The sequence below is a fragment of the Mangifera indica genome, chromosome 12 (assembly GCF_011075055.1).
Source record: "Mangifera indica cultivar Alphonso chromosome 12, CATAS_Mindica_2.1, whole genome shotgun sequence".
NCBI classification, from domain to species: Eukaryota; Viridiplantae; Streptophyta; class Magnoliopsida; order Sapindales; family Anacardiaceae; genus Mangifera; species Mangifera indica.
In genome coordinates this window covers 1,887,221-1,913,784 of record NC_058148.1, presented here as the reverse complement: position 1 = coordinate 1,913,784, position 26,564 = coordinate 1,887,221, and the positions used below count along the sequence as shown (strand labels likewise).

The 26,564-nt window shown below is 36.7% G+C and overlaps 2 protein-coding genes and 1 long non-coding RNA gene across 5 annotated transcripts; 1 reads left to right on the top strand and 2 right to left on the bottom strand.

The window, feature by feature from the left end:
• Window positions 1–8,193: 8,193 nt before the first annotated feature.
• LOC123230308 lies at window positions 8,194–8,836 on the top strand. The gene is made up of 2 exons (XR_006505068.1): window positions 8,194–8,352; window positions 8,508–8,836. It is a non-coding gene; the product is annotated as an uncharacterized LOC123230308 (long non-coding RNA).
• A 397-nt stretch (window positions 8,837–9,233) lies between these two features.
• LOC123192321 (probable magnesium transporter NIPA4) lies at window positions 9,234–25,746 on the bottom strand. Of its 3 annotated transcripts, none has more exons than XM_044604824.1 (9): window positions 24,873–25,746; window positions 24,097–24,153; window positions 23,649–23,739; window positions 23,415–23,575; window positions 23,184–23,311; window positions 22,953–23,090; window positions 11,472–11,564; window positions 9,898–10,003; window positions 9,234–9,805 (listed from the first exon to the last, which is right to left on the bottom strand). In XM_044604824.1, exons 1-9 carry the CDS (start codon window positions 25,030–25,032, stop codon window positions 9,699–9,701), a joined length of 1,041 nt encoding a protein of 346 aa, XP_044460759.1. In that variant the 5' UTR covers window positions 25,033–25,746; the 3' UTR covers window positions 9,234–9,698. The 3 variants fall into 3 exon arrangements, with proteins under 3 accessions (XP_044460759.1, XP_044460761.1, XP_044460760.1); XM_044604826.1 differs by having other exon boundaries at window positions 24,978–25,746; XM_044604825.1 differs by having other exon boundaries at window positions 24,879–25,745.
• Window positions 19,954–21,770, bottom strand: LOC123192322. The gene is made up of 2 exons (XM_044604827.1): window positions 20,909–21,770; window positions 19,954–20,572 (listed from the first exon to the last, which is right to left on the bottom strand). Exons 1-2 carry the CDS (start codon window positions 20,982–20,984, stop codon window positions 20,148–20,150), a joined length of 501 nt encoding a protein of 166 aa, XP_044460762.1. The 5' UTR covers window positions 20,985–21,770; the 3' UTR covers window positions 19,954–20,147.
• Window positions 25,747–26,564: the final 818 nt, after the last annotated feature.

Here is a 26,564-nt window from a genome sequence, read left to right as displayed (position 1 = left end):
TAACTGAATTTTTATAAAAGGAATAGAGGCAGGCTTCGGAAATAATAACAAGATGCAAAAAGGAAGAAACAAGAAAGCTTCAGAGTGAAGAAGTGTAGGTGTATTACATGAAGAAAGAAGTGGGGTATTTATAGGAATTATTGTCGCCCCTCTAGTCAATAAAAATGGCTATCATCAAAGCCAATTTTCCAAGGCATTTAATGCCTTCACATTATCTTTTGGTCAAAATTTCTTTCACGTGGTGGAAAATCCACCATTTATAACACCTCCCCTTGAATTTTCACTACTTACAGATAATTACATTAACTTTGCTAAGGAAAAACCTAATGGGATAAAAATCAAAGCAAAGAAACATAATTATTTAATGTCTTGTAAGTTGGTGTTGGATGTACTTAAATTGCCTTATTAAAAACCTTACTAGGTAAACCCAGTAGGATAAAACCTAGTAAAGGAAAAAAGAGTACAATGCACCTTTTGTCCAATATGTAATAAACTTCAAAATTGATGAATGTTTCCTTTCTTTGTAATGAGATTAATTTGGTTACTTGTTGAGCCACCACATACCAATGTTATACACTAACTTCTCAAATGTTAATATCGATAGTGTCTTGGTGAACAAATCTACAAGATTTTCACTGGATCTAATTTGCTTGATATCAATTTTTCTAATCTGTTGGAGTTCATGAGTGTAAAAGAACTTCAGTGAGATATATTTGATTTTGTCTCCTTTGATGCATCTACCTTTAATTTGGGCAATACACGTTGCATTGTCTTCATATAATATGGAAAGAGTGTTTATTGTAAGAGGAAGACTACATGCATTCTGGATATAATGGATAACAGATCGTAACCATATACATTCTCGGCTAGCTTCATATAGAGCTAGAATTTCTAAATGATTTGAAGACGTTGCAACCAAGGTCCGTTTGGTGAAGCGCCATGATATCCTGTTTGTGAACGAGCCTTATGGGGGTCAAAAAGATAACTAGCATCTGCATATCTAACCAAACTAGAATTTTTAGAGGATTTGACAGAATAAAATAATCTCAAATCTTTAGTTCCACATAGGTAACGGAGTATATGTTTGATTCCGTTCCAATAGCGATGGGTCAGTGTAGAGCTAAATTAACTGCGAAGGATATATCCGATCTAGTACATTGGGCCAAATATAATATGACTCTAATGGCATTAAGATATAGTACTTTAAGATCAAGTATCTTTTCATCTTCTTCTTTAGGATGAAATAAATCCTTTTTTAGATCAACAGACCGAATAACCATTGGGGCGCTCAAAGGATAGGTCTTATCCATATTAAAACATTTTAATAATTTTTCAATATATGCTAATTGATGGATAAGTATTCCTTTTGAATTGTGCTCGATTTGTGGGCCGAGATAATATTTTGTTTTCTCCAAATCATTCATTTCAAATTCTTTTTTTAGATATTCAGCAATTTTTGAGAGCTCTTTAGGAGTCCTAATTAAATTCATATCATCAACATAAACTGCTATAATGGCAAATCCTGATTCTGACCTTTTTATAAAGACACATAGGCATATAGGGTCATTCACATAACCCTCTTTTTTTAAATATTCACTAAGGCAATCATACCACATATGTTTGGATTGTTTTAATCCATACAATGATCTTTGTAATTTAATTGAGTACACGCCTCTTGAATTGACCATTTTTACTTTAGGCAATTTATATCCTTTGGGGAGTTTCATATAAATTTCAGTGTCTAAATTTTCATACAAATAAGCAGTAACTACGTTCATTAGATACATATTCAATCTTTCAGAGACTGTTAAACTGATTAAATATCTGAATGTGATTATATCCATCATAGGTGCATATGTTTCATCAAAGTCTATACCGGGCTTTTAGGAAAAGCCGTGGACTATAAGTCTAACTTTATATCTAGCAATTTCATTTTTCTCATTTCATTTTCTTACAAATACCCATTTATATCCAATGGGTTATACGTCTTAAGATGTTGGAACTATAGGCCCAAACACTTGACGTTTTGCTAGAGAAGCTAATTCTGCTCGAATTACTTCTTCCTATTTAAGGCAATCATGTCTTTGTTTACAGTCAGTCATAATACATGGTTCAAAATCATCATCATTCATAATTTTAGTAACTACTGCAAATGAGAATATATCATCAATTATAACTATTTCACAATTCCACATCTCTCATGTATGAGCATAATTTAAAAATATTTTAATATTCTCATTTTCCTGTTCTTTAGGATTTTGTACCATTTTAGAGGTTTATGCCACTTTAGGGGCTTGAGTCTCTTCAGGGACCCTAACCTCTTCTAGAAGAATATTAGAAAGTGTGGATTTTTTATTCATTTTAAAATCATCTGATTGACATCAGTTTGATTATTTACCTTTCTTTTTTTGAGAAACAATGTCCTTTGATCCAATAGGTCTACCATGCTTCTGGCATATAGTAGATTAATCAGTCACGGCTTGAATGGATTTTTCAATAGTCACATATAGTCTTACTGGTGCATTAACAGTTAGAACATGTGATTATGTTACTTTTATCGTATCTACAAATGCATCAGGCATTTGGTAATTTGTAAACGCACTATTCTTTGTACTTCAGTTTCATTTTAGGATGTTCAAGGATCTAAATGAGACATGATAGATACATACCAAGTAAGTTCATGTCTAACTTTAAGAGACATTTTTTCTCCTAACAACGGAAATATTGTCTCATCAAAGTAACAATCTGTAAATCATACAGTAAAAAGATCATCTGTTAATGGTTCCAAATATCTGATAATGGATAGTGAATTATATCTAACATAAATTTTCAAACGACGTTAGGGTCCTATTTTTATGTATTGAGGAGACACAATAGGGACATATTGACTCGAACCTTGACGATTTGATACAAGACCTAACGTTTAAGAAGATATTCTTCTCACAATTGAATCGCTTTTGTCACTGAATAACCGTTGATCCGAATCGATATAGAATTGAACAAACCTCGAAATCGTAATGGTGAATGCCACAAAACAAAGCTTGATAAGTTCAAAGAGTTGATAGTTCCAACAGTAAGCGAAATTGTGCTAAAAGTCAACCAAAAAGATCCATTCATCATGAAAATTTTAGTTTTTATAGTATAATGCCAACTTAACCTTAAACTACCCATGACCCAATGGACTTCCAAACTTCCTAAGCCCATTACCTAATTAACTACCCAAAACACTAATTAAAAGAAAATATGTCAATTAGGCTCAATAAAGTCTAGCTCGATCACAAACAAGATCAAAATTATAAAAACCAAAATTTCTAAATTTGGTAAAACAAAAATTATGTAATACACACTGAAATGGTTTTATTTGGGCCTCCAAATTAGGTGTAACTAGTAAAGCTAGTTGTTGTTATAGAGGTTGAAACGAGCTTCGTGTTGATATATTATAGGCCCCGTAACTCTTCTCGAATCAAAAGTTATGGTCATTCAAAGTCTGTCTAAGCATAAGCTTAAGCCTAAATCAAGTTAACCTCTATGTTGGCTCCTTCAAGCATCCAATCATCCTTGAGTGAGTGGGTTTTAGTCTCTAAGCCCTCCACGAGCCCAACTAAGGCTTATTGCATCTTCTTAGCTTTGCTTCTTGTAATTGGCCCAATTGGAATGTGTAGCAGATCTCTTTGATGGCTCTATGCTCCTACGATGCCTCTATCATATATACAACATAACTAAATATTCTCAAATGAGATATATCAGGTTGGTGACCAAGGACCAATTACAGGGGAGAATATTGATGATAAGATTCAAGCATCCAATCATCCTTGAGTGAGTGGGTTTTAGTCTCTAAGCCCTCCACGAGCCTAACTAAGGCCTGTTGCATCTTCTTAGCTTTGCTTCTTGTAATTGGCCCAATCGAAATATGCAACAGATCTCTTTGATGGCTCGATGCTCCTACGATGCCTCTATCATATATACAACATAACTAAATATTCTCAAATGAGATATATCAGGTTGGTGACCAAGGACCAATTACAGGGGAGAATATTGATGATAAGAAGAAGATCGCAAGCGAATTAATGCTACAACATGTGATATAGCATATCCCCACATAAAAGTAGGTAATTGACTTTTCAGTATTAAGGTACATGTAATGACCTGAAGTTGTTTTATAAGAGACTTAGCTAATTCATTTTGTGTATGAACATGCGAGACTAGATGTTTAACCTCAATCCCCATAGACATGTAATAATCATTAAATGTTTTGGATGTAAATTCATCAGCATTATCTAGTCGTATTGACTTGATCGAATAATCTACGAAATGTGTCTTTAATTTGATAATTTATGCTAACAGTTTAGTAAATGCAACATTTTGAGTAGGCAATAAACAAATATGAGACCATTGTGCAGATGTATCAATTAAGACCATAAAATATCAAAATGGCCTACTTGGTGGATGAATGAGTCCACATATGTCCCTTTGAATCCTTTGTAGGAATGATAGAGATTCAACTCATATTATTAATTTGCCTTGAGAATAGGTGGTGCAGAATTTTTCATTGGACAATAAAATTTTATGATTCTTTAATATATGTCTATGTGAGTTTTCAATAATCCTATGCATCATTGTAAATCTAGGGTGACCTAAACGATCATGTCAAAGCATAAATACCTTTGGATCAAAGAACTTCTGGTTCAATACTATGTATGTTTCAATTGCCTTTATGATTATATAATACAATCCAAATGATAAAACAGACAATTTTTCTAGTATAAGCCTTCTTCTGAAGACATTATCAATTATACAGATGAATTCTGTAGCATTTTCACTCATGGTTTCAAGATGATAGCCATTTTTTCTTATATTTTTAAAACTAAGTAAATTTCTTTTGGATCTACTTGAATATAATGCATCATTGATGCTAAATTTGGTCCCATTTTTCAACACAATTGTAGCTCTTCCGAAGCCTTTAATCAAATTGATTGATTCTGATATAGCATTTACTTTAGCTTCAATCAATGCTAAAATTAAGAAAAAATTCTTTTCCTTTGAGAATTGTGTGCATTATTGCACTATCCACCAAACACATGTTTCTCTCATTAGCTTTTGAAGTCAACGTTTTAATTTTGGAGTCCATTTCCTTTCATTTAAAAATTACATTAGTCATAACGTACACAAAATATTGAAAGAAAGAAGAACACGATAAGAAAATACAAAATAATATTTATGTCTCCAAAATAAATATATATGGTGGATTTAATTATAAAAATCTTAGGCATCCCTGTTACTATTCAAGTGAACCATATTTTTATTCTTTGAAAGAGGATTTGAAACATCAAGATTCATTAGATCAACAGGATTTAACTTATCAAAAAGTAAATTCTTATAAGTGCTTAATATAGATCCATCCAATGTTTGTATATACTACAAGTACATAACCAATGACATTTATGACCACATCTATCATTTTGTGGTTTACTCTGTATTACAATTTATTTCGTTTTAGTCTTAGTCCACTTCTGATGGTATGAATGATATTTTCTATTATAACCATCTTCGAATAAAAAATTATTTCATCCATGATATTACTCACACTCATGATAACTACTTTTGGTAGTTGTGTTCACTTCAGGGAACGATGCAATACTTATAGGGATCATCTTACTCATATCTATGATAACTACTTCTAGTAGTTGCGTTTACTTCAAGGAATGATGTAATATTTATGGGGTGAGTTTGGTAGTTTTTCATTAACGAGAAAATATTAATTCAGAATTTCCTTTTCTGATATTGCTACTACAGGAGCATAAAATAAAAGGTAGAGAATATTTTATCTTCAACATTCAAGAAAAGATTCTGAACATCGCAGAGTTATACTAAATTACAGAGCCATTGGGATTCAAATCTATCTTTCAATTTTCTCTACAAATTTAATGGATTTATCATTATATCCATATTTCAGCTTACAATCCTTCAGGGATATGACGTTGAAAAATAATAGTCTTGTATTTGTCTTTCTAGGACATTTTATTTAATTAATTTTTCAAGGCTCATACATTTAAGGTGGAGAGTTGTAAAAAACCCATTTAATATTATCCATCTAATTTTAGGAACTTCAAGCTCAAACATTGTCATATTTACAAAACTTTTGGTTTTGTAGATAATATATATGAGTTAATCTTTGAAACTTCAGGTTCAAATATTATCTCATATTTACAAAATAGTTGATTTTTTAGGAGAAATATTGAGATTAATTTTGGAAGCTTCATGTTCATATATTATCCCATATGTACAAAAATTCTAGTTTTGTAATATGCATTATGATTATATTTTGGAATTCAAGTCCATATTTTTCACAATTTATGCAAATTTTAGGTTGCAAATATGATATTGTTAGTATATAGTATAGACTTTGCTGAAACTTGGGACTTCGAGTCATATACATATATTCTCATGATTTTATAAACTTTATGTTACAAATCGAATATAATTATTATAATAAAAATAAATATTTAAATAAATAAATATTCAAATAAATGGAATACAATTACTATAATAAAAATAAATATTCAAATAATATTAAGGACTTCTGGCCCACCTTCATGGTTTCTGTAAACTTCAAGTTACAAATGATATTGAGGACTTCGGGTCCAGATTTATGAGATTCCAGACTTCAAGTATGGATAAGAGTTTCAGTCTAGGTCCAGATTTATAATTTTGTAAACTTCAGATTACAAATGATATTCAAGACTTCAAATTCAAATTTATGATATTCCAAACTTTAGGTCCAGATTAATGATTTTAAAAACTTCGAGTTGCAAATAGGGTGCAATTATAACTGAAAAATTAAATAGAAGTATGACAAAAATTAAAAGACAACTGAGATATCCGTATTTATAATTACAATATATAAGCAACATAACGACATAATAGAACGATTATGATATATTTGAGTTGATTATACTGATAATGTATTATAAATATAATTGAATGAATTGAAAAATGGAAACTATAACTGAATTTTTGTTAAAAGAATAAAAGGCAGGCTTTGGAAATGACAACAAGAAGTAAAAGGAAGAAGCAAGAAAGCTTGAGAGTGAAGAAGTGTAGGTGTATTACATGAAGAGAGGAGAGGAGTATTTATAGGAATTATTGCCACCCTTCCAATCAATAAAAATGGGTATCTTCAAAGCCAATTTTCCAAGGCATTTAATGCCTTCACATTATCTTTTGGCCAAAATTTATTTCATGTGGTGGAAAATCCACCATTTATAACAATTAAAACAATCATTAATTGCCGGTTGGATTGCTTTTTTAATAGGGTGTTTACAATATATTTCTTGAATTTTTGTTATTTGTTGAATTTGTGTTGACTTTTATTTGGTTGAACTATATTGATAGAGTTATTCAACATGATGATGAATATGTGTTGACCGTTATTTTGTGTATTAGTTTTAATTATACAAGGAAAAATTCAAGAGTTTTTGAGTTTAGATGGCCAAGGAACACCCTTGGCTTAAAGGATCAACCAGCGGCCGAGGCTTTTCCACCACCTAACTCCAATCATCAAGAGAAATGATAAAGGAAACAATTTGCAAATGCAAGCTCAAGGTAATTTTCATTCCGTAATGTCTAACCCCTTTATATGAGATAATTAAGCCTTTATATAGGCTTCAAAACAATATAATAAGCTAATTTGAATTCAAAATACAATAAACTAATGAGTCTTAAGATCCCAATCAAGATAAGCATTAGTTTAAGTGATATGCTTAAAGAGGGAAGGGGACAAGTGGCGGCCCAAAGTGTCATCCTTTGCCTTTGCCGAATTGGGTAAATCTTGGGCCTGCCAATTATCATCTTGTCTCCTTTATTAAAGCCTCCTTTGACTTGCTTGCAAATCCCATGATGAACTAATATGCCAGTATTAGAGTTTAATTACACGTAAACACATAATTAAGCTAAACATAATTTATTTAAACATATAAGTAACTCCATTGGGCCTATGAGCTAGTATTGGACCCAAGTGATCAAGTTGCACACAAATGCAAGACTTGAACCCATTGAAGGTTGGATGGCCGAATGGTGCAAGGAATGAACTTAGGTTTGGACTTGCTTGTTGGAGATGGAAGTGTTGGAGCTTGATTGCAAGTGTTGGGCCAGATTCACATCAGGTCATGTTCCGAAAACATTGGCTATGACGTTGGAAGGAGCTAGTACCTCTTGTTGCCAGCTTTGTTTTCTTTTCCTTATAGCAATTTTCTGCTTGTTTTGTTCTATTTTAATTTCTGGAAAATTGATTTTGTCTGCGTGTGTTGGAAAATTGCAAGGTTCAGCTAAAACTTTTATTTGCTTGTAACATCGGTAGGTTCATGCAATTCGCAAACCAACTTATTTTAAACATTGACTTATCTTGTGTATTTGAAAGTATTATCATTCTTTTATGAATGTTAAACCACAAATTTATTATAGTTAGTTTCCTTTATGCTTTCACTGATTGATGTTTTTAAATGGTGTAGGTGTTGAAAAGTCATCGAGTTGCTTCGGTATTGTTGTGAGACATGCAATTACAACTCAACACATTATGCTTCGGTGTCTGGCCTTCTGAAGCAAATAGGGAAGATATAACCAGGACGTTTCTTCGGATTGGAGACCATGAATCTTTTGAATGAAGAACACACATCCAGAAACCCTTTTTCTAGGGCTTCTCTTGTAATAAAAAAACAACCAAAAAAAAATTCTTCTCAGTGTGTTTGTAGAGGTAGTAGAAGTAATTTTACCTGAAGAACATGTAATTTGATGACTCTATGTGGCATAAAGATAAGCAAAGGAAAACTACTATGACCTATTTTTTCCTTTTCCTTTTGATATAGTAAACGAATTTCAGAGTATGAGCATAGTATGATATGAAATATATATTCTACGATATGATATTAGTGGAAAATAAAACATTTTTAGGGATATATTAAAAATCAATACAATACAATAAACATATCATATGATATAATTTATATCAGTTTATATAAGTAATTATATTGATAATTTTATTAATATGGATTAATACACCTTGTTAGAGAAGTAATGGTACAAAAATTGAAAATTTATACCATACTATTTTTAAAACATTTATATGCAACATGACTACAATGAACTTGTTGGATTCACAACCCTTAACATGCACCATTTCGTTTAATTGGTAAAAGTCAATATTTGAGAGTTTCATGTTTCTGGAAACTGGAGAAACATTTTTGTGCCAAAACTTCATGCGAATGGATAGATCCTTCCAAAGAACAATTTCTCAATAATGTCACTACGGAATCCCGATTCCCCACAAACCATTACTATTCAAGTGTAACCAGTAAAATATATTTTAATGCTAACCGCTAAATGGTTGATGATTTAAACAAGACAAACAGACTATCTCGCCAGAGGAGCTCCATTGTGCTCTTTGCTCTTTATCCAAAGTTTAGGGTTTAATTGTTCCAAGAACAAATTCTTGTTCCCCCTCATTGAGTCCAGGCAGCATTCAAACCGAATTACACTGACTCAACTCTAATCCATCCTCGAACAAGGCAAACTCAAGCTAAAACTGTTTCTGTCTTTTCATTAACATTGTTATCCTTACTAATATTATTCACCCCCCTAACATTTCTCTCGAAAGTGTATGAACATTTCTCTCAGATGATAGACAGACGATATACACCATGATATCACGGTGTTCTCATCGAATCTTGTCGCTTTAGAGGGATGCCTTCAGATCTAAAACCATCCTCATCTGTGTGCTTAGGTAACCGCAAAGACATAGATGTTGTCAAACCTGTACATGCTCTTTTAAGGTCAATTTTAAGGTCCACTAATTTTAAAATCACAAGGGGAAAAAAGTTTGTGAGAACAATAACAAGAGCATACCATCACCCATGTCCTTAGTTTTGTGAAGAAGAAAGGTTCCTGAAAGGATTGTCACAAATCCACACATTTCAGTGACAATTTGTGTGGGATTTTGCCTATCCCAATCCTGAAGAAAGAATAAAAATCAGTCAGCCATGTGAATTCAAATTCAATCTCAAAAGTCCCCAGTCAGTGGAAAGAGGATGATTATGCAACCCACATTCAACTGCCTTTACATATATTTGCATACTTGTACAAACTCACGTGGATCTTCAACCACAAGGTTAACGTACATTAAAGACAAGCCATAAGGAAGACAAACCTTTCATTATGGCTCGTTTAGGAAGTATCAGTATTGAAGGTTTACCACAAGTGGATTGAGAGAAACAGCAGGGGATCATCACACCAGTGGACCACAACTGGAATTAGAGAATTCTTCAATAATGGGGAGGGACATGTGGCTCAAAGAGGGGAAAGATTCAGTTAGGCAAAGGAGATAAAGAGGGGAAATGAGGAAAGGAAAAAGGTAGAGAAAAGAATAGAAGGACTCGGCAGCTGTTAGCTGAAGGGAGATTCCAGCTCCTAAAACTGCTGAATTTCGGTAACAGATATTGTATGTGAATAACCAGACTCAAGTATGGTTGTTCATATTCTGGAAATACAAATTTCTCTATTTGGGGTTGATTTCTCACTGTTTTTCGCTGTGGATTGTACTTGTGTGTGTGTGTGTGTGTATGTGTGTGTCTGAGTTGTACCGTTGGTTGAGTGTGAAAGAGAATTGATTGTGCTTTGGAATTTGTTTTAATCACAGGTTGAGGTGTTTATCAATATTTATCAAAATTTGATTTCATTTAACAACCCCAATGAATTTATACAGATATAGAGAAATGATTAGTGTTAGGACCTTAGCATTCTGTGATGAGATGGAGCAATCCTAGAGAAACAAAGACATGTGGCCAACTGTGAGATAAAGGCACAAAACATGTGAAGAAAAACAAGCAGTATATAAAAAGGGAAAAGGAAAAGAATGAGGCAAGAAAGAAAATTTTCAGTGTCAGGGAAACCCTTTTGGAGAGAGCTGGCTCTCCAATCTATCATTGGGAGAGGTTTTTGGCACTCTCGAATTCGCTGGAGTTTGCGTTGAAGAAGAGAGTCAGTGTGTGATACATTTCGTGGTGATTTTGTACTGCTTTGTTATTACTCAATACAGCAGAATATTGAGTTCCATTTTTATATTCATGTAGACACATACCTGTGTTGTTATATACTTGTAGTTGGTTGTGTGACTAAAATTTGCAGGTCTGTGGAAGAAGAAAGTTAACCAGAGTGGAGTTGAACTTTAGAACAAAGAGTGAACAGGTACGTAAAAATTAGTAAGACCATAGACAACAGTAAAAAAATTGTGAAACCAAAATGAGAGACAAGGTAAAGAGTGAAGGGGTTGAGTGAAAGAAGTGTAGGACTAGCTTAACTTTCAAGGTTTAGATGAAAAGCCAGTAGCTGGTATCTCTACTTTTATAATATGACATATTTAGATCACATTCATAAATCAACAAGAGTTTTTATACAACTATTAGCGAGAATGAAGAATTTACCTTAAACATGATCACACTAGCCAAGATGGTAAGTGAAGTGAACATGACATAGTAAATGGGAGATACAACTGCTGTGTTAAAAGTGTCCAGCGCCTGCATTAGGAAAAAGGAAAAATTATTGTTCAAGGAAATAATAAACACCAAAAAACGCATACAGATCTAGACAAGGTTGGGTTCAAGACAAGTTGAAGTGATGAGGCAAATTAAAGGACGATCTTATGAAGTACATGCAAATACAGATTGAAGACCTTGCTTAAGATAGGAATTGGAAAGACAGGTGCTACATCTAGCGACTCGAACTATCAACCATTCAGTCACAACATTGATGTCTCACATTCCTGGATACAATATATAGCCAAAAAGAAAAAATTGCTAGGTCGGCATAGCACTAATGAGTTAATAGTCCTGGCAAAACAGAATTGATGGATTCAGGCCTCCTCCAAGAAAAATTTAATTTTCATTCAACAAGGGGATCAATCTATAGTAGTGATCCAGCATTAGCCACAAAACTGGCTACTCCTTCAGGACCACCAGTTTTCCATGAAAGTTGCTACGAAAGATTTTCTTGAACTAGTCCTAGATTGTGAGTGTAAGCAATTCTGAATACCATAATAAAAGCAGTGCCATATCATTAAAGCTGATGAAAACTCAAATTGAGCAAAAGCAAACAGGGCATATGCCTCAGAGAGAAATTCCATTGCACAACATAGTCTTATTATAAACTACATAAGATTTGCTTAGCAAAAGATATTAGAAATTACCCAAGCCTACCAAACTGTAAAACATTATATCTGATCATTGACAACTGCCCATAATCTAACAAATTCCAGTTCATACCACAATAATCTGCATTGACCTCCATTATCTACACCCTGCACCTCCCCTAGTCTACCATTTAAAAATACGAAAAAAAGCCCTATTCATCACTGACATATTTAAATAATTGAATTCCCTATAACCTTTCTTTGCATGCCTCCATATGACTGTCAATTCACGGCATGTAAAATAATTCTAAGATTTTGAGATCTCATTCAGATTTGGTGTGATCTCACTTATTCAAAACCTGCTTTATCTTCAATACTCCATGGATATTATTAAGTATCTCAAGAGAGACAAGTTTGAGTGTGAATGCCTTAAAAGCTGGAGGCAAGCCTTCATAAGAGACAAAGCGTGAAATAGGGTGACAAGTGCATGAGCGAACACCCTTTCGAAGAGCAATAGACCGCCAAGATCATCTGGTAACACAACAATACTTTGTTCAGAAATAACATCATTGTTACCTGATATTTCATGAGCCTCAGGGCTCAGTTCTAAGTCTTGATCTTCCAAAGAATGTGTACTTATCTCTAACTCGTCCTGAGAGGTTGAAGAATTTGAAGGAACAAGACTCAATTTTGGTTTATATGTCAGATTCTATAGGCTGAATTACTTCATGACTTAGTGGATTTGAAACTGGACGGACATTTTCTGATGGAGCAACAAGAGGAGGAAAAGAAGAAGGTGCCGAAGCACTAAAGAACTTGTGTAGGGATCGAATTCAAATGTGGTGAAGTCATTTTTATCCAAAATATGATACCCTTCAATTGACTCACTCCCCCCCTAAATATTAGATTTTAGGTAAAAAGATTGATTTTCTATGAAGGTAACATCCATTGAAACTAAAAATCGACATTTTTGAAAAGAATAACACTTATACCTTTTTTGTATAGGAGAATAGCCAAGGAAGATACATTTTTCAGATTTTGGGTCCAATTTGCTTCTGTGTGGTTGATTTATGTGAACAGTGGCTAAACAACCAAATACCTTCAAGGGAATGGTGAAGATGAGGTGAGAATTTGGAAAGAATTCAAGAAGGACTTGACACGATGATTTGAAATTTAAAACTCATGATGACATTCTATTTATGAGATATGTAGATGTAGGGACAGCTTCCCCCCAAAAATATTTTGGAACATTGGAGGTAAACATTAGAGATCTAGCTACTTCTAATAGGTGTTTATTTTTCCTTTTTGAGATTCCATTTTGATATGGGGTTTCAACACAAGAACTTTGATGAACAATTCTCTAATCAAGAAGATATTTTCTTAGGCGACAAGAAAAATATTTTTGGCATTATCAGTTCGAAGGATTTGAATTTTGCTATCAAATAGGATATTGACCATGTTGTTGAAATTTTGAAAAAATTTTCTCACTTCAGATTTCTCCCTCATAAAAAATAGTCAAGTCACTTGAGTATGATCATCAATAAACAGAACAAACCACCTAAGATCTGTGATATTTTTTATTTTAGATGGACCTCACACATCGCTACGAATAAGAGCAAAAGGATGATATGATTTGTATGGAACATTTTGATATGAATTTCAAACATGCTTTGACAATTGACAAATCTCACAATAGAAGAAATTAAGATTTTAAATCAAAAAAAAAGATAGGAATAATTTTGCAAGATATTGAAAACTTGGATGATCTAATCGATAGTGTCATAACATAATTACACTATCTTTATTTTGAGAAGACATTGAAGATGACACAACACTTTGAGGTACACACTCGGTAGATTGATGTTACCCCTTTAAATGTCGTTCACCTTTCAAGAGGTAAAGACCTGCAAACACCTTAGCATTGTGATAGGTACCTGAGTAATGAGCAGGGCGGCCGAGTATCTTCCTTCCTACTTTGAGGCTAAATGAAGAGAGATTTCTGCCTATCGACCGTGCACCTGGGTTGCTGTTGTGTTCTTTCTCAATGTAACAGTAAAAGAAAAACTGAAATGCATGAATGAATGTATTTTTCACTGTAGTATATTTGTTCCGCAAATAAGATTAATAAAATGATCACATTCCCATAAACTTGGCAATCATAAATCAATAAAGGTTCAAGAGCACATCTACTCTAACAAAATAACACAACTGCATAATATCCAGAAATCCTACATAAAAGCCACACAATCAAAACATGAACATAAACACTAATACGCCACAAATTTTCCAGCTACTCAAGGGCTGGTCCTCTCCTCCTATTCCTTCTTCTTTTCTTCCGTATCCCCCATTCCTTTTCTTGCCCAGCCTTTATCATTTGTCTCCTCACTGTGACTACACCAATCCTCAGGCGCCAACTCAGCTTCTAATATTTTTAAGGTGCCATTCTTTTCCAGCAAATCCCCATACTTTTGCTGCCTGTCTGTTGCTTTTGCTGCTCCTGAGTTGCTGCCATCTGGAGTCCCTCCAGACTGCTCACCAAAATCATCAACGATATTGTTCCCCCCTGTTTTGGAATTGCAGCACTCTGTTAGTATAGTGGCCTTTCCAGTGATGTCTTCACCGTTACTGTCAGCTAACTCCTCAGCTTGTTTTTTCAGCTCTGCCTTCCTGCCTCCTCTCTTCTTCTTCACATAAACTCGAGCTCTAACATTACCCCTCCCATCCAGCGGCACCTTGTCCTCAAGGTACAGATGCGGGAAAACATGAATTAAATTTCTGTATAGTTCCCACGAGTTATCATGTTCGTGCAAGCCGTGCCATTTGATGAGTAACTCCAAGTCGCCATTTGATGAGTAGCGAAAATCCAGGACTTCCTCAGGCTGTGCCTCCAATTCTGCCTCTTCATTCAAGCAGGTCGGAAGTGGCATGCTGGCTACCGAGGGGCTTATCCTTTTCTTAAGCTGAGAAATATGAAAGACCGGATGAATTTTTGCTGACTCCGGAAGCTTGAGTTTGTAGGCGACCTGCCCAACTCTTCCCGCTACCTCAAAAGGTCCGTAAAAACGCGGGCTCAGCTTCTCATTGGGTCTCGATGCTAACGAACGGAGCCTGTAGGGTTGCAACTTAAGAAACACCTGATCCCCCACTGCCAATTCGATTTCACGTCTGCCTCGATCGGCTATTCATTTCATCCTCTGTTGAGCGTTGAGGAGATTGGATTTTAATTTATCTAATATCTCATTCCGCTGCCGAATCATTACATCTACCTCCTCAATTTTAGAAGTCTCTTCGACGAACCTCAGCAGTGGCGGCGGCGGCGGCGGCGGCTCACGACCATACACTGCCATGAAGGGTGTCATACCCGCCGACGAATTGTAGGTAGTATTGAACCAAAATTCTGCCCATGGCAACCATTTTGGCCAGGTTCTCTGCTGTTCAAAACAAAAGCACCTCAGATACGTTTCTAAGCTCCGGTTCACAACTTTGGTCTGCCCGTCTGTTTGAGGGTGGTAGGCCAAGCTGAACTGCAGCGCTGTTCCAGAAGCCTTGAAGAGCTCTGACCAGAATACGCTCATGAAAACGCGGTCTCTGTCTGAGACGATGGACTGCGGAAACCCATGGAGCCTCACAATCTCCCTGATGAAAATTTCAGCAACATCTTTGGCTATATACGGATGGCGAACTGCGATAAAGTGCCCGTATTTGGATAAGCGATCCACCACCACCAATATAGTGTCGAATCCCTTAACTCTCGACAGCCCCACAATAAAGTCCATTGATAGATCATTCCAGATTTTCGAGGGGATAGGAAGAGGCTACAGGAGTCCCGTCGGAGTTGTCGCCTCATACTTAGTTCGTTGGCATACATCGCACTCCGCCACAAATTTTTTTATGTCCTATTTCATTCCTTCCCAGTAGAAAATTGAGGAAATTCTTTTGTAGGTGCGAAAAAACCCGGAGTGCCCACCGATGGGAGAAGAATGGAATTCAGATAGTAATAATTGAACTAACCTAGAACTCTTTGGCACTACCCTGCGTCCTTTGTACATCAAGCTCCCCTTCTTTAGCTCATATCCTGCGTGACTGGTAGAACCAGTGAGCAAATCCTATATCACTCCTTTAAGCTTCTCATCCTTCAGCGCTTCTTCCTGAATGGCGTCTATACTAACTGGGGCAGCGAATGAAATAGCTCTCAATTCCTCAGTTCCCATTGGCCTCCTTGACAGTGCATCGGCGGCTTTGTTCTCGCAACCGGGCCTGTACACAATGTCGAAATCGTATCCTAACATCTTAACCACCCATTTTTGCTGTTCCGGGCTTACGATCTTCTGTTCAATCAGAAATTTTAGACTGCGTTGGTCAGTTCTCACCTGGAATCGGCGCCCCAACAGGTAATGACGCCACTTCTGTAGAGCTAGAACAATGGCCATAAGTTCCCTTTCATACACTGATTTCTCCTTATTTTGAGGCAACAAAACCTTGCTTAGATAGGCAATTGGCCTCCCAGCTTGCATAAGAACAACCCCTAGACCCGAGCCGGATGCATCAGTCTCCACTATGAACATTTTCGTAAAATCAGGAAGAGCGAGAACAGGTACCGTCACCATTGCCCACTTAAGTCTTTCGAATGCCGCCTGTGCTTCATCAGTCCATCTGAATGCATTTTTCTTCAGTAAATTGGTTAACGGTTCCGCAATTTTTCCGTATCCCCAAACAAACCTTCGATAATAGCCTGTGAGTCCCAAGAAGCCTCTCAAGTCCCTGATATCACGTGGTACAGGCCAATTTTGCATAGCTTCCAATTTCTGAGGGTCAGCTTCCGCACCTCTCCTCGAAACAAAATGGCCTAAATAGCCTATTTTCATCCTTCCGAATTGGCACTTCTTTTTGTTGATCACCAGTTGGTTGTGTCTCAGCAGCTGCAGTACCGTTTGTAGGTGTTGTAGATGGTCCTCGGCTCCCCTACTGTAGATCAGAATGTCATCGAAGAAGACTAACACGAACTTCCGCAGAAAGGGGCGAAAAATGTCGTTCATTAGGCTCTGAAAAGTGGCTGGCGCGTTCAACAAACCAAACGGCATTACAAGGAACTCGTAGTGTCCGTCGTGCGTTCGGAAGGCTGTCTTCTCCACGTCGGCTTCTCAAACTCTAATTTGATGATAACCCGAAGGTAAATCCAGTTTGCTGAAAATCTCAGCCCCTTCTAATTCGTCAAGGAGTTCGTCGATCGTTGGAATGGGGAATTTGTCAGGTATAGTTGCACGGTTCAGGGCCCTATAGTCGACACAGAACCTCCAGCTTCCATCTTTCTTTCTAACCAGCAACACGGGACTCGAGTACGGACTCACGCTGGATCGAATAATCCCTGTCGCGAGCATTTCTTGAACAATTCTCTCCACTTCAGCTTTCTGGAAATGAGGATGTCGGTACGACCTTAAATTGGGGGTTGGACCCCTTCCACTAATCTGATGGCATGGTCTTTCTCCGGTTTCAGTGGCAACCCGTAAGGTTCTACGAATAAATCTTCAAATTCTTCTAGTAACGGTGTGATTTCTGCTGGTATAAACTCGTCACCCCCTCCAGAAGTCATTCCATCATCACTTGCCCTCAGAGTAAAACCCACACCTCCCTGTGTCATTGACTTCAGCAAGGACTCCACCGTTGTTTTAAGTCTAGTTAATGAGGTGTCCCCCTTCAGCTCCACTTTCTCCCCTTTCCACTTGAAACGCATGGTTTGCTTTCCCCAGTTCGTCTTCACCATCCCTAGCTGGCGTAACCATTCCATACCCAATATTATGTCTACTCCGCCCAACTTGAAAGGAAGGAAGTCCTGAATAAATTTTACCCCTTGTACCCATATCTCGACCCCCCTGCATTTTCCGTCTCCTCTAACCTTCCTACTATCTCCCAATAACACAGCAAAGGTGGCTGATTGGACCGGAATCCGTAGCTCGTTGACTAGCCGATCAGCGATGAAGTTGTGCGTCACCCCACTATCCAGCAAGATTAGTACCTGTTTCCTTCCCAGGAGTCCAACGAACTTCATTGTCCTCGGTGAATCGATCCCCACCACTGAACTGGAATTGAGATTCGCCTCCATCTCTCCAGCCTCTTCTTCATCTTCCTTTTCTTCCGCTTCATCGTCCTCCACGGCGTCTTGTTAGCAAGAGATCATGATTCGCAGCTGCCGGAATTGACATCTGTGCCCTGGCGTATATTTCTCGTCGCACCGGAAGCATAATTTCTTCTCTATTTTTGAGCGGTATTTGTCGTCGGTCAACCTCCGAAAAAGGGGGTCTCTCCGTTGGCTGGCCGAAGACGCAACAAAGATGTTTGGAGCCCTTGTCGCAGAAGCTACGTTTGTATATGGAAACGCACTCTCTGTTTTATTTTGACCAAATGGACGCAGATTCAGGGTGGGTCGGGTGGGTCCAGTGGCTTGGGTTGGAGCTGGATTGAAGGTTGGGCGATTGGGCTGCGCGTTTGGAGTTGGATAAAGTTGGGTGTTGGGCCGATAGTGTATGGGTTGAGGTGGGATGCTTGGTTGTGCGGATGGGCCTGTACTAAGGGAAATTGGGTGCCTGATTTGGGTTGGCTGGATCCTTGGGTAGCTTCTGTTGGGTCGGTTCCCTCCTCTGCTTTCAATCAATGCGTTTTTCTTCTCAATTTCTTGCGCACGCTCCATCGTCTCTTCCAGAGTTGATGGTCGAAATAATCTTATTTCTTCCCTGAGCTCTTCCGGAAGCCCGTTCATGAATATGACTGTCAGAGTACTTTCGGACAGCTCCTCAATCTCTGCTAACAGCAACTCGAATCGACATCTGTATTCATGAACAGAATCTGTCATCCGAATCGCGAAGAGTTCCTCTTGAGCCGTCCGTTCATAGTCCGTTCGAAACCTTTTAAGGGTCGCGCTTCGGAAGTCCTCCCAACCTGAGAATGGCTGTCGTCGACTCCTCCACCGGAACCAATGAAAAGCCGCACCCTCCATACATACCCCCACCGCTGTTAACCTTTCTCCTTCTGTTATCCGATTGACGTCGAAGTAGCGCTCCACCTTCTCCAACCACTCTAAAGTCTGTTCTCCCGCAAATAATGGGAGGTCAAGACGGCGGAACTGGACGTCGCGCCAAGCTCCACCATGGTAATCTCCTCCTCTTTGTCCAATTTCTGACGTTTCTTCCCCTCCGATGACTTCATCTATTCTAGGTGGGGGTTGGACGGTGGTAGCACCGTTTGGTGGGTTGCGGTTAGGAGTCGGTTCTCTTCCTTTCGGTATGGCGTTACTGTGACTTGCCATGGGATGGATGAAGGGTCCAGGGTCCGCCGGCGTTTTGCCCTTGTCACCGCTCTCCTTCCCAATCATGACCTCTTTGAGGTCTCGAAGATACCCCTTCATAACTTCCAAGTCGCTCTCTATTCCTTCCAGTCTTCCTTGCGACTCTCCCAACCTTTCCCTTACTTCCTTGTCCAATTCTTCCAGACGGTTCCCCATCTTGGTTAGCCTTTCATGATCTTCCGTCATTTCTTTCTCGAGCCCTTCTACCCGACTCTCCATCCTGGTCATGCTCTGATACCACGTGATAGGTACCTGAGTAATAAGTAGGGCGGCCGAGTATCTTCCTTCCTACTTTGAGGCTGAATGAAGAGAGATTTCTGCCTATCGACCGTGCACCTGGGTTGCTGTTGTGTTCTTTCTCAATGTAACAGTAAAAGAAAAACTGAAATGCATGAATGAATGTATTTTTCACTGTAGTGTATTTATTCCGCAAATAAGATTAATAAAATGATCACATTCCCATAAACTTGGCAATCATAAATCAATAAAGGTTCAAGAGCACATCTGCTCTAACAAAATAACACAACTGCATAATATCCAGAAATCCTACATAAAAGCCGCACAATCAAAACATGAACATAAACACTAATACGCCACAAATTTTCCAGCTACTCAGGGGCTGGTCCTCTCCTCCTATTCCTTCTTCTTTTCTTCCGTATCCCCCATTCCTTTTCTTGCCCAGCCTTTATCATTTGTCTCCTCACTGTGACTACACCAATCCTCATGCGCCAGCTCAGCTTCTAATATTTTTAAGGTGCCATTCTTTTCCAGCAGATCCCCATACTTTTGCTGCCTGTCTGTTGCTTTTGCTGCTCCTGAGTTGCTGCCATCTGGAGTCCCTCCAGACTGCTCACCAAAATCATCAACGATATTGTTCCCCCCTGTTTTGGAATTGTAGCACTCTGTTAGTATAATGGCCTTTCCAGTGATGTCTTCACCGTTACTGTCAGCTAACTCCTCAGCTTGTTTTTTCAGCTCTGCCTTCTTGCCTCCTCTCTTCTTCTTCACGTAAACTCGAGCTCTAACACATTGCCAATCGTCTTCCCCGAATCTAAGTCCTGAAACACAATTTTGAGAAATAAATTTAGTGATGCAATTCAAGTCATTGGTAAGTTTGTTGATAGACGACAGATTACAATCTAGATTTGGGACCAATAACACTAATTTCAATGTCATGTTCTTTGAGAGAGAGACTGAACTAGCTCATGTTACTTTTAAAAGAAAACCATCAACAATCTTTATGAAATAATTATGAGTGTATGGAATAAAATCTTTCAACAATCTTGCATTCCCAGTCGTATGGTTTGATGCACCTGAGTCAATAATCCAAGATTCTGATCCAATTTTATAAACTTTCAAGGCAATTGCAAAGCTACATTTCTGAGCAATCGAACCTATTCCAATAATAGTGTTTGATAGTTTTGAAATTGAGATTGGATGGTTTGAGTCACTTGTTTGCCCTACAAGCATTAGCTTCCTCCTACTCTTTTCACGCGAACATCAAAAAAGGCTTCTTGAAGTGATGGCAAAGGCTTTTTCCCCAATATATGACTGCAAACTTCATCGAGGCTTGGATTTAACCCCATCAAAAACTTGAATACGCATTTCTTCTCTATGATACTCTTGTATTTTAGGCTATCATTAGGACTTTCCTAGTCATAAACCTCAAACCGATCTAGTTGTTGCCATTGACAATAAAACAAATTGAAGTATCAGGTGACATTAAGGTCTCTTTAACAAAGATCATTGAGGTTGTTTTCTTCCCCAAATAATTCCAATGTATTTCCTTTGTTTGTAAAAGTTTCCTTGGTTGCATCCCAAATCTCTTTAGCCGTGTCGTAGAACATAATTTTTGCCAATTTCCACATCATGGAATTGATTAACCATGACATCACCATGTTGTTCTCAGCAATCCAGACTTTGAATTTGGGGTCTTCCTTAGGTGGTGCAACTATAACTCCAATGATATAGTCGTCTCTCATTTTACCTCGCATGTACATCAAAACTAATTGAGACCATTGAACATAATTTGGACCCAAGAGTTTGTGAACAGTGATGAGGGGGAACAAAGAAATCAGAACTGCCAAGATTTGAGAGAGTGACAGTTTCGGGAACAAGAGTTATATCGAAGGAAGAACATTAGGTAATGGTAGCCATAGGATCAGTTTTTTAGAGATTTAGCTCTAATACCATAAAAAAATATGAATAGAATTGTATTTATCTCTTATTTTCAATTATCTCAATGGTATATAATTTATACATGTTCTAAATCCTAAATAAAGTAACAAAAATCAAAATAATTAATATACAATATTACACAACAAGAAAACATATATTTAGAATATATTCTATCATAGGAAATAATATATTTGAAATATATTTGAAATATATTTAAATATATTCTAACATATTTAGAATATATGCTAACCAAAATAAATCATGTAGAGAAAAGGAAACAAAATAAGTGAGATCACAAAATCTTAGAATTATTCCACATGGCATATAGTAACAAATCTAACACACATAACAGACACGTGCATCACAAACCAAAAAAATCATTAACATTGTTGAAGAAAGAAATAAAGGGCCTATTACACACAATCAAGAGATTCTTTGAGCAGCCTAAAACTTTATGCTCTACCTCAACCTAAAGAAAGCAACCCCCAGAATAACAAGGCCTAAGGGGATGAATATGTATCAAAGATCCATCAATAAACCATGTCACAATTCCTCAAGTTCTTTTGGAAAATCTCATGAAAACCCAAAAAGTATAGGAAAGCTAGATAAGTTTAAATATCACTCTACTCAAGACTGAACCAAAATTGAAAATTAGATGCGATAGAAAACAAAAGTTATGTAATTGAAACTTATAACTCTTCTTCCCAAATCAACAAATTCCCTCATTCACAGGGTACATGGCTATGCTAAGCCAATTTGATAATCTTGCAACACAAATGCCTTTTCAGGTCATTTGCAGGAAGACCTCTACATAAACAGCAAGATCTATTACCCCGATAATTACTAGATTGCTTTATCTTATGGAACCCATCATTATCCAATGTAAAAGTAGAAATTTTCAGGCAATGCATAAGCAAAGTTTCTCACAAAAATAACCACAAGTAGGACTTTTCATGAATCAAGACTTCCCATCATCATCTGTTCATCCCTACTTTGTTTCCATAAATCACCAATAAAGGCTCTTTGTCTCACTTTCAATATATCATGGCTTTTATTACTTTGCTTATTTGCTTTCTAGAAGCCTTCTTTATTTGATAAAAGGGCCATTCAGTTTCCAGCTTCAGTAACATAATAAAAGAAGCACTGTTAATCCACTTAGAGTGATATATCAATACAGACAAGGACCACAAGCTTGCACATCAGGAGAATACCTTTCAATTTTATCAGACATTAATAAGAACAGAGAAGAAACAGCCATACCTTGTTTAAATAATTCATTTGCGTAATCACACAAGTAAATACAATTAGCGTGAAGAACCAAGTTTGTGGATATATTAACTGATTCATTCCAGACAATGTTAACTTCAGAGCAATTCCTAGAGCTTTAACACTCATAACCTGTCAAAAAAACACTGTGATTATAAATACTAGACAGGAAATTCTATGTTAAACACAAACACAAATTACCAACAACCAGGTGGCAAAACATACCGACAATGAACCTACAAGAGAACAGACTCCAATATAAACCATTATGTGTGTCTGACCATACTCTGGAATGAATTGGAATATAAGGACAAATACAGCTGTTATGACCAGTGCTGCATACAAGAGAAAAGCTGGAAAGAGGAAAAGAAAGTCACCAAACTCATTAATCTGCCTTTAAACAAAATTTAAGGTCAGAATGTTTAAGCTGACAAATATTTTAAGGAAATTAAGTACCCGGATCTGTAGCAAGATTCCAAACTTCTATTACAGATTCAATATCGCGCTCTTGAGGAGCATGTAGCACAATTGTTGTAGAGCCCACAACACAAAGTGCACAACCAAGAATACCAAAAATATGTAGTCTTTCATGTAAAATGATATGAGCAAGAACAGCACTGCAAGACAATAACATAGTCAGCACCCATCACCAGAAAATCAAACCTAAATTGGAGGGATTTTTATCTGTACCTGATAATAATGCTGAGAGCACCCAGTGGTGTAACCAATATGGCAGGTGCAAATGCATAAGCAGCAAAATTAGCAATTTCCCCAACAATCACTGTAAAATTGCCATTTGCTCATCAGAACAAGCTTTCTTCACAACTATCATAAATTGCAATCAACCCATATAGTTAAATAGATCTAGAAAATCAGAATTAGCAACTGTGATTAACTTTAATAAATTAATATAGCATGCCAATAAGGAAATAGTTATGTTGACTAAAAATTCAATTTACCCTTTCATTAATGTCTGAAGTTCTCAAAACTACATTCAGTTTTTATTCAATTGCCCATAAAGAATAAAAATTATGATAAATTTTCTATTGTACTAAATTATTCTTCTCAGTGAAAGAGAAAATCAAACAACATTACTGGATGGTTATAAGTGAAGAAAAGATAGTCAGATTAAACTCACTTGTTATCATGCCCACCCACCATAGTGGCTCATACAAGTAAGAATAGCCTCCAACTCCTGCCAAACAATCATGGATTCAAATTTAGAAGGACTCTGTTAGAGATCAAAGCAAAAATACTGTACCTGCTCAAGCAAATAATATAAATACTTTAGCACATCCCAAAAGATTGTTGCACAGTAAAATCAAGTATTTATCACAAAATTACACAATGATTAATAAAACTAACAAATGAAAAATCATCAAAAACTTTTTTTTAAATAGGTAGCATGTCAATACCCGGGTATTTGTACATTTTCCGTCTTAAAAAGCAAATGAACTTCTCTCACGGAAATATCATTCCTTTAGCACATATATTAAGTATCAAAAGAGAATTAAAAAAAGCCATAAAATAAGATAAACCCCACAAAATTAAATCAATAACAGTATCTCTTTAAGTTGTCTTACTATTAAAATCAAAGAAATCATAACTGAATCACTACGCAATGATTCTGTTTCAGGTTCAGGTTCACCACATCAAGAGATCGTTCCCATTTTTTGCCAATCATTTTTTCACAGAGACAATTAAGTACCAACAGAACTTCCCTAAAATTAACTCACAATTTTTCTTTTTTCTAAATAAAACCTGAAAGTTCATAAAATATTACAAACAAAACAAAAGCCAACCTTTTCCCCCTAACAAGTAAAAAGAACGCCATGGCAAGTCAACTACTACCGGTCCAGTAACGTTACATGGGCAAATACAACAGAAAAAAAAAATTTTAAAGAGATAAATTACCCAGACCTGCTCTAATACCAGAAGCGCCAGCTTTCTTCAGTCCCTTCTTCTTAACAATAAAACTAGCACCAATAAACAGACTGGACGAGAGAGCCAAAACCAGACCTTTTATGTTATCCGATGACATGCCATCTCCCCAGCTCTGACTCGTCGCCGCCATTCAGTGGCCGCCGGATTATCGAGTCAGCCGCAACAACTCCGACTGAGCCACCAAATCCACCTTATGTCACTCTTGATAATTCGTCTTCCTACTACAGAAAAATCTCGTTTATTTCCGATGTAATAGAAATAGAATCCCGATCACTTAATCTGTAGTCAAATCGTCGTCGTTTTCAGCACATCAATGAAGTTTAGTGTTTCCAGGTTCCAACAAAGATCTCAGAGGCAAGAGAGTTAGGTCTCGTCTTCACTTGAATACGACGTCGTTTCACTAAATAAAGATTACGATTATCTTATCCGCATCTCCCTTCAACTCGAAGGAGATCTTGAAGAAATGAAATTAAAAAAAAAATGTGGAAGAATACGCTATGAGCTTGATCAATTCAGCGTCGTTTGAATAATCGAAGACTGTAGTTTGAACTGCGGGAGATCCTAGAGAGAGACAAAACTTGAGTTGTGTCGGATGAGTTGACTGGGCGGTGACTCGAGGCGAGTGGATCTCGGGAGACTTGGAAAGAAAGAGACTAGTGGAAAGAAGACGTGTTGTGTTGCGGTTGAATTGAAAACGATGTCGTGTCGGTAAGGAGAGAGAGTCTGGTCGGGAAAGAAGAAGAAGAAGAACAGCTGCGAAGCTGAGGAGACGGGAGGCGCGTTTATCTTTCTTTCGTACCAATCTTTGTGAGGATTAAATGGAGTACGCTGGAGTTTGACATAAGATAGCATCCGAATTTTTAAAAATCATTTTATTTTATAATATATTGATATAATTACTTTTTATTATTAATAGTTTTTTATTTTAAAACCTATATCAAAATTAATCATAAAATTTTTAAAAATAATAAATTTTTAAGGGGGTATTAATTAAAATATGTATAAAAATTTCTGTCTAAATATTTTTAGGCAAATTATGAATTAATTTATATTTTTAAATAAATTTAATTTTTATTTTAATAATACTCCTTTCTACTAATTACTTTAGATTCAGAATAGTTTTACGCAAGTAATCTTTTCTTTGAGAGCATACTTCTACATCATCATATTGATAATATGTTTGGTAACTTATAAACTGAATATTCAAAAATTTATTCGAAAACAAATCAAATTTTGATGTAATTGTGAATATATATAGATCGAAACGAAAAGATGAACATAAGTGTAAAAAATGTGTGTGAGTGCGAAGAGTATATGCGGATGCAAAGAGTGTGTGCATATGCGAAGGATGCGTATGAGTGTGAAGAGTGCGTGCGGGTGCAAAGAGTGTGTACGGATGTGTAAAGAGTGTGTGCAGGTACACAGAATGCATACAAATACATGAAGAGTGCAAGTACGTAAAGAGTATGAGTGCACAAAAAATACTTATATGTAGACACGTCAATTGGGTCAAGTTGAATAGAGGCCCAACAAGAAGAACGAAAAAAAAGCACGGCACGAGAAGACTCAGACTGATACTGTAGCGTGTTGGGCTAGGTCTATGAGCCTATTAGGTTAGGCCTTGAGCTTTAATATTAAGCCCATGCGCTAGCCCGACCCGAT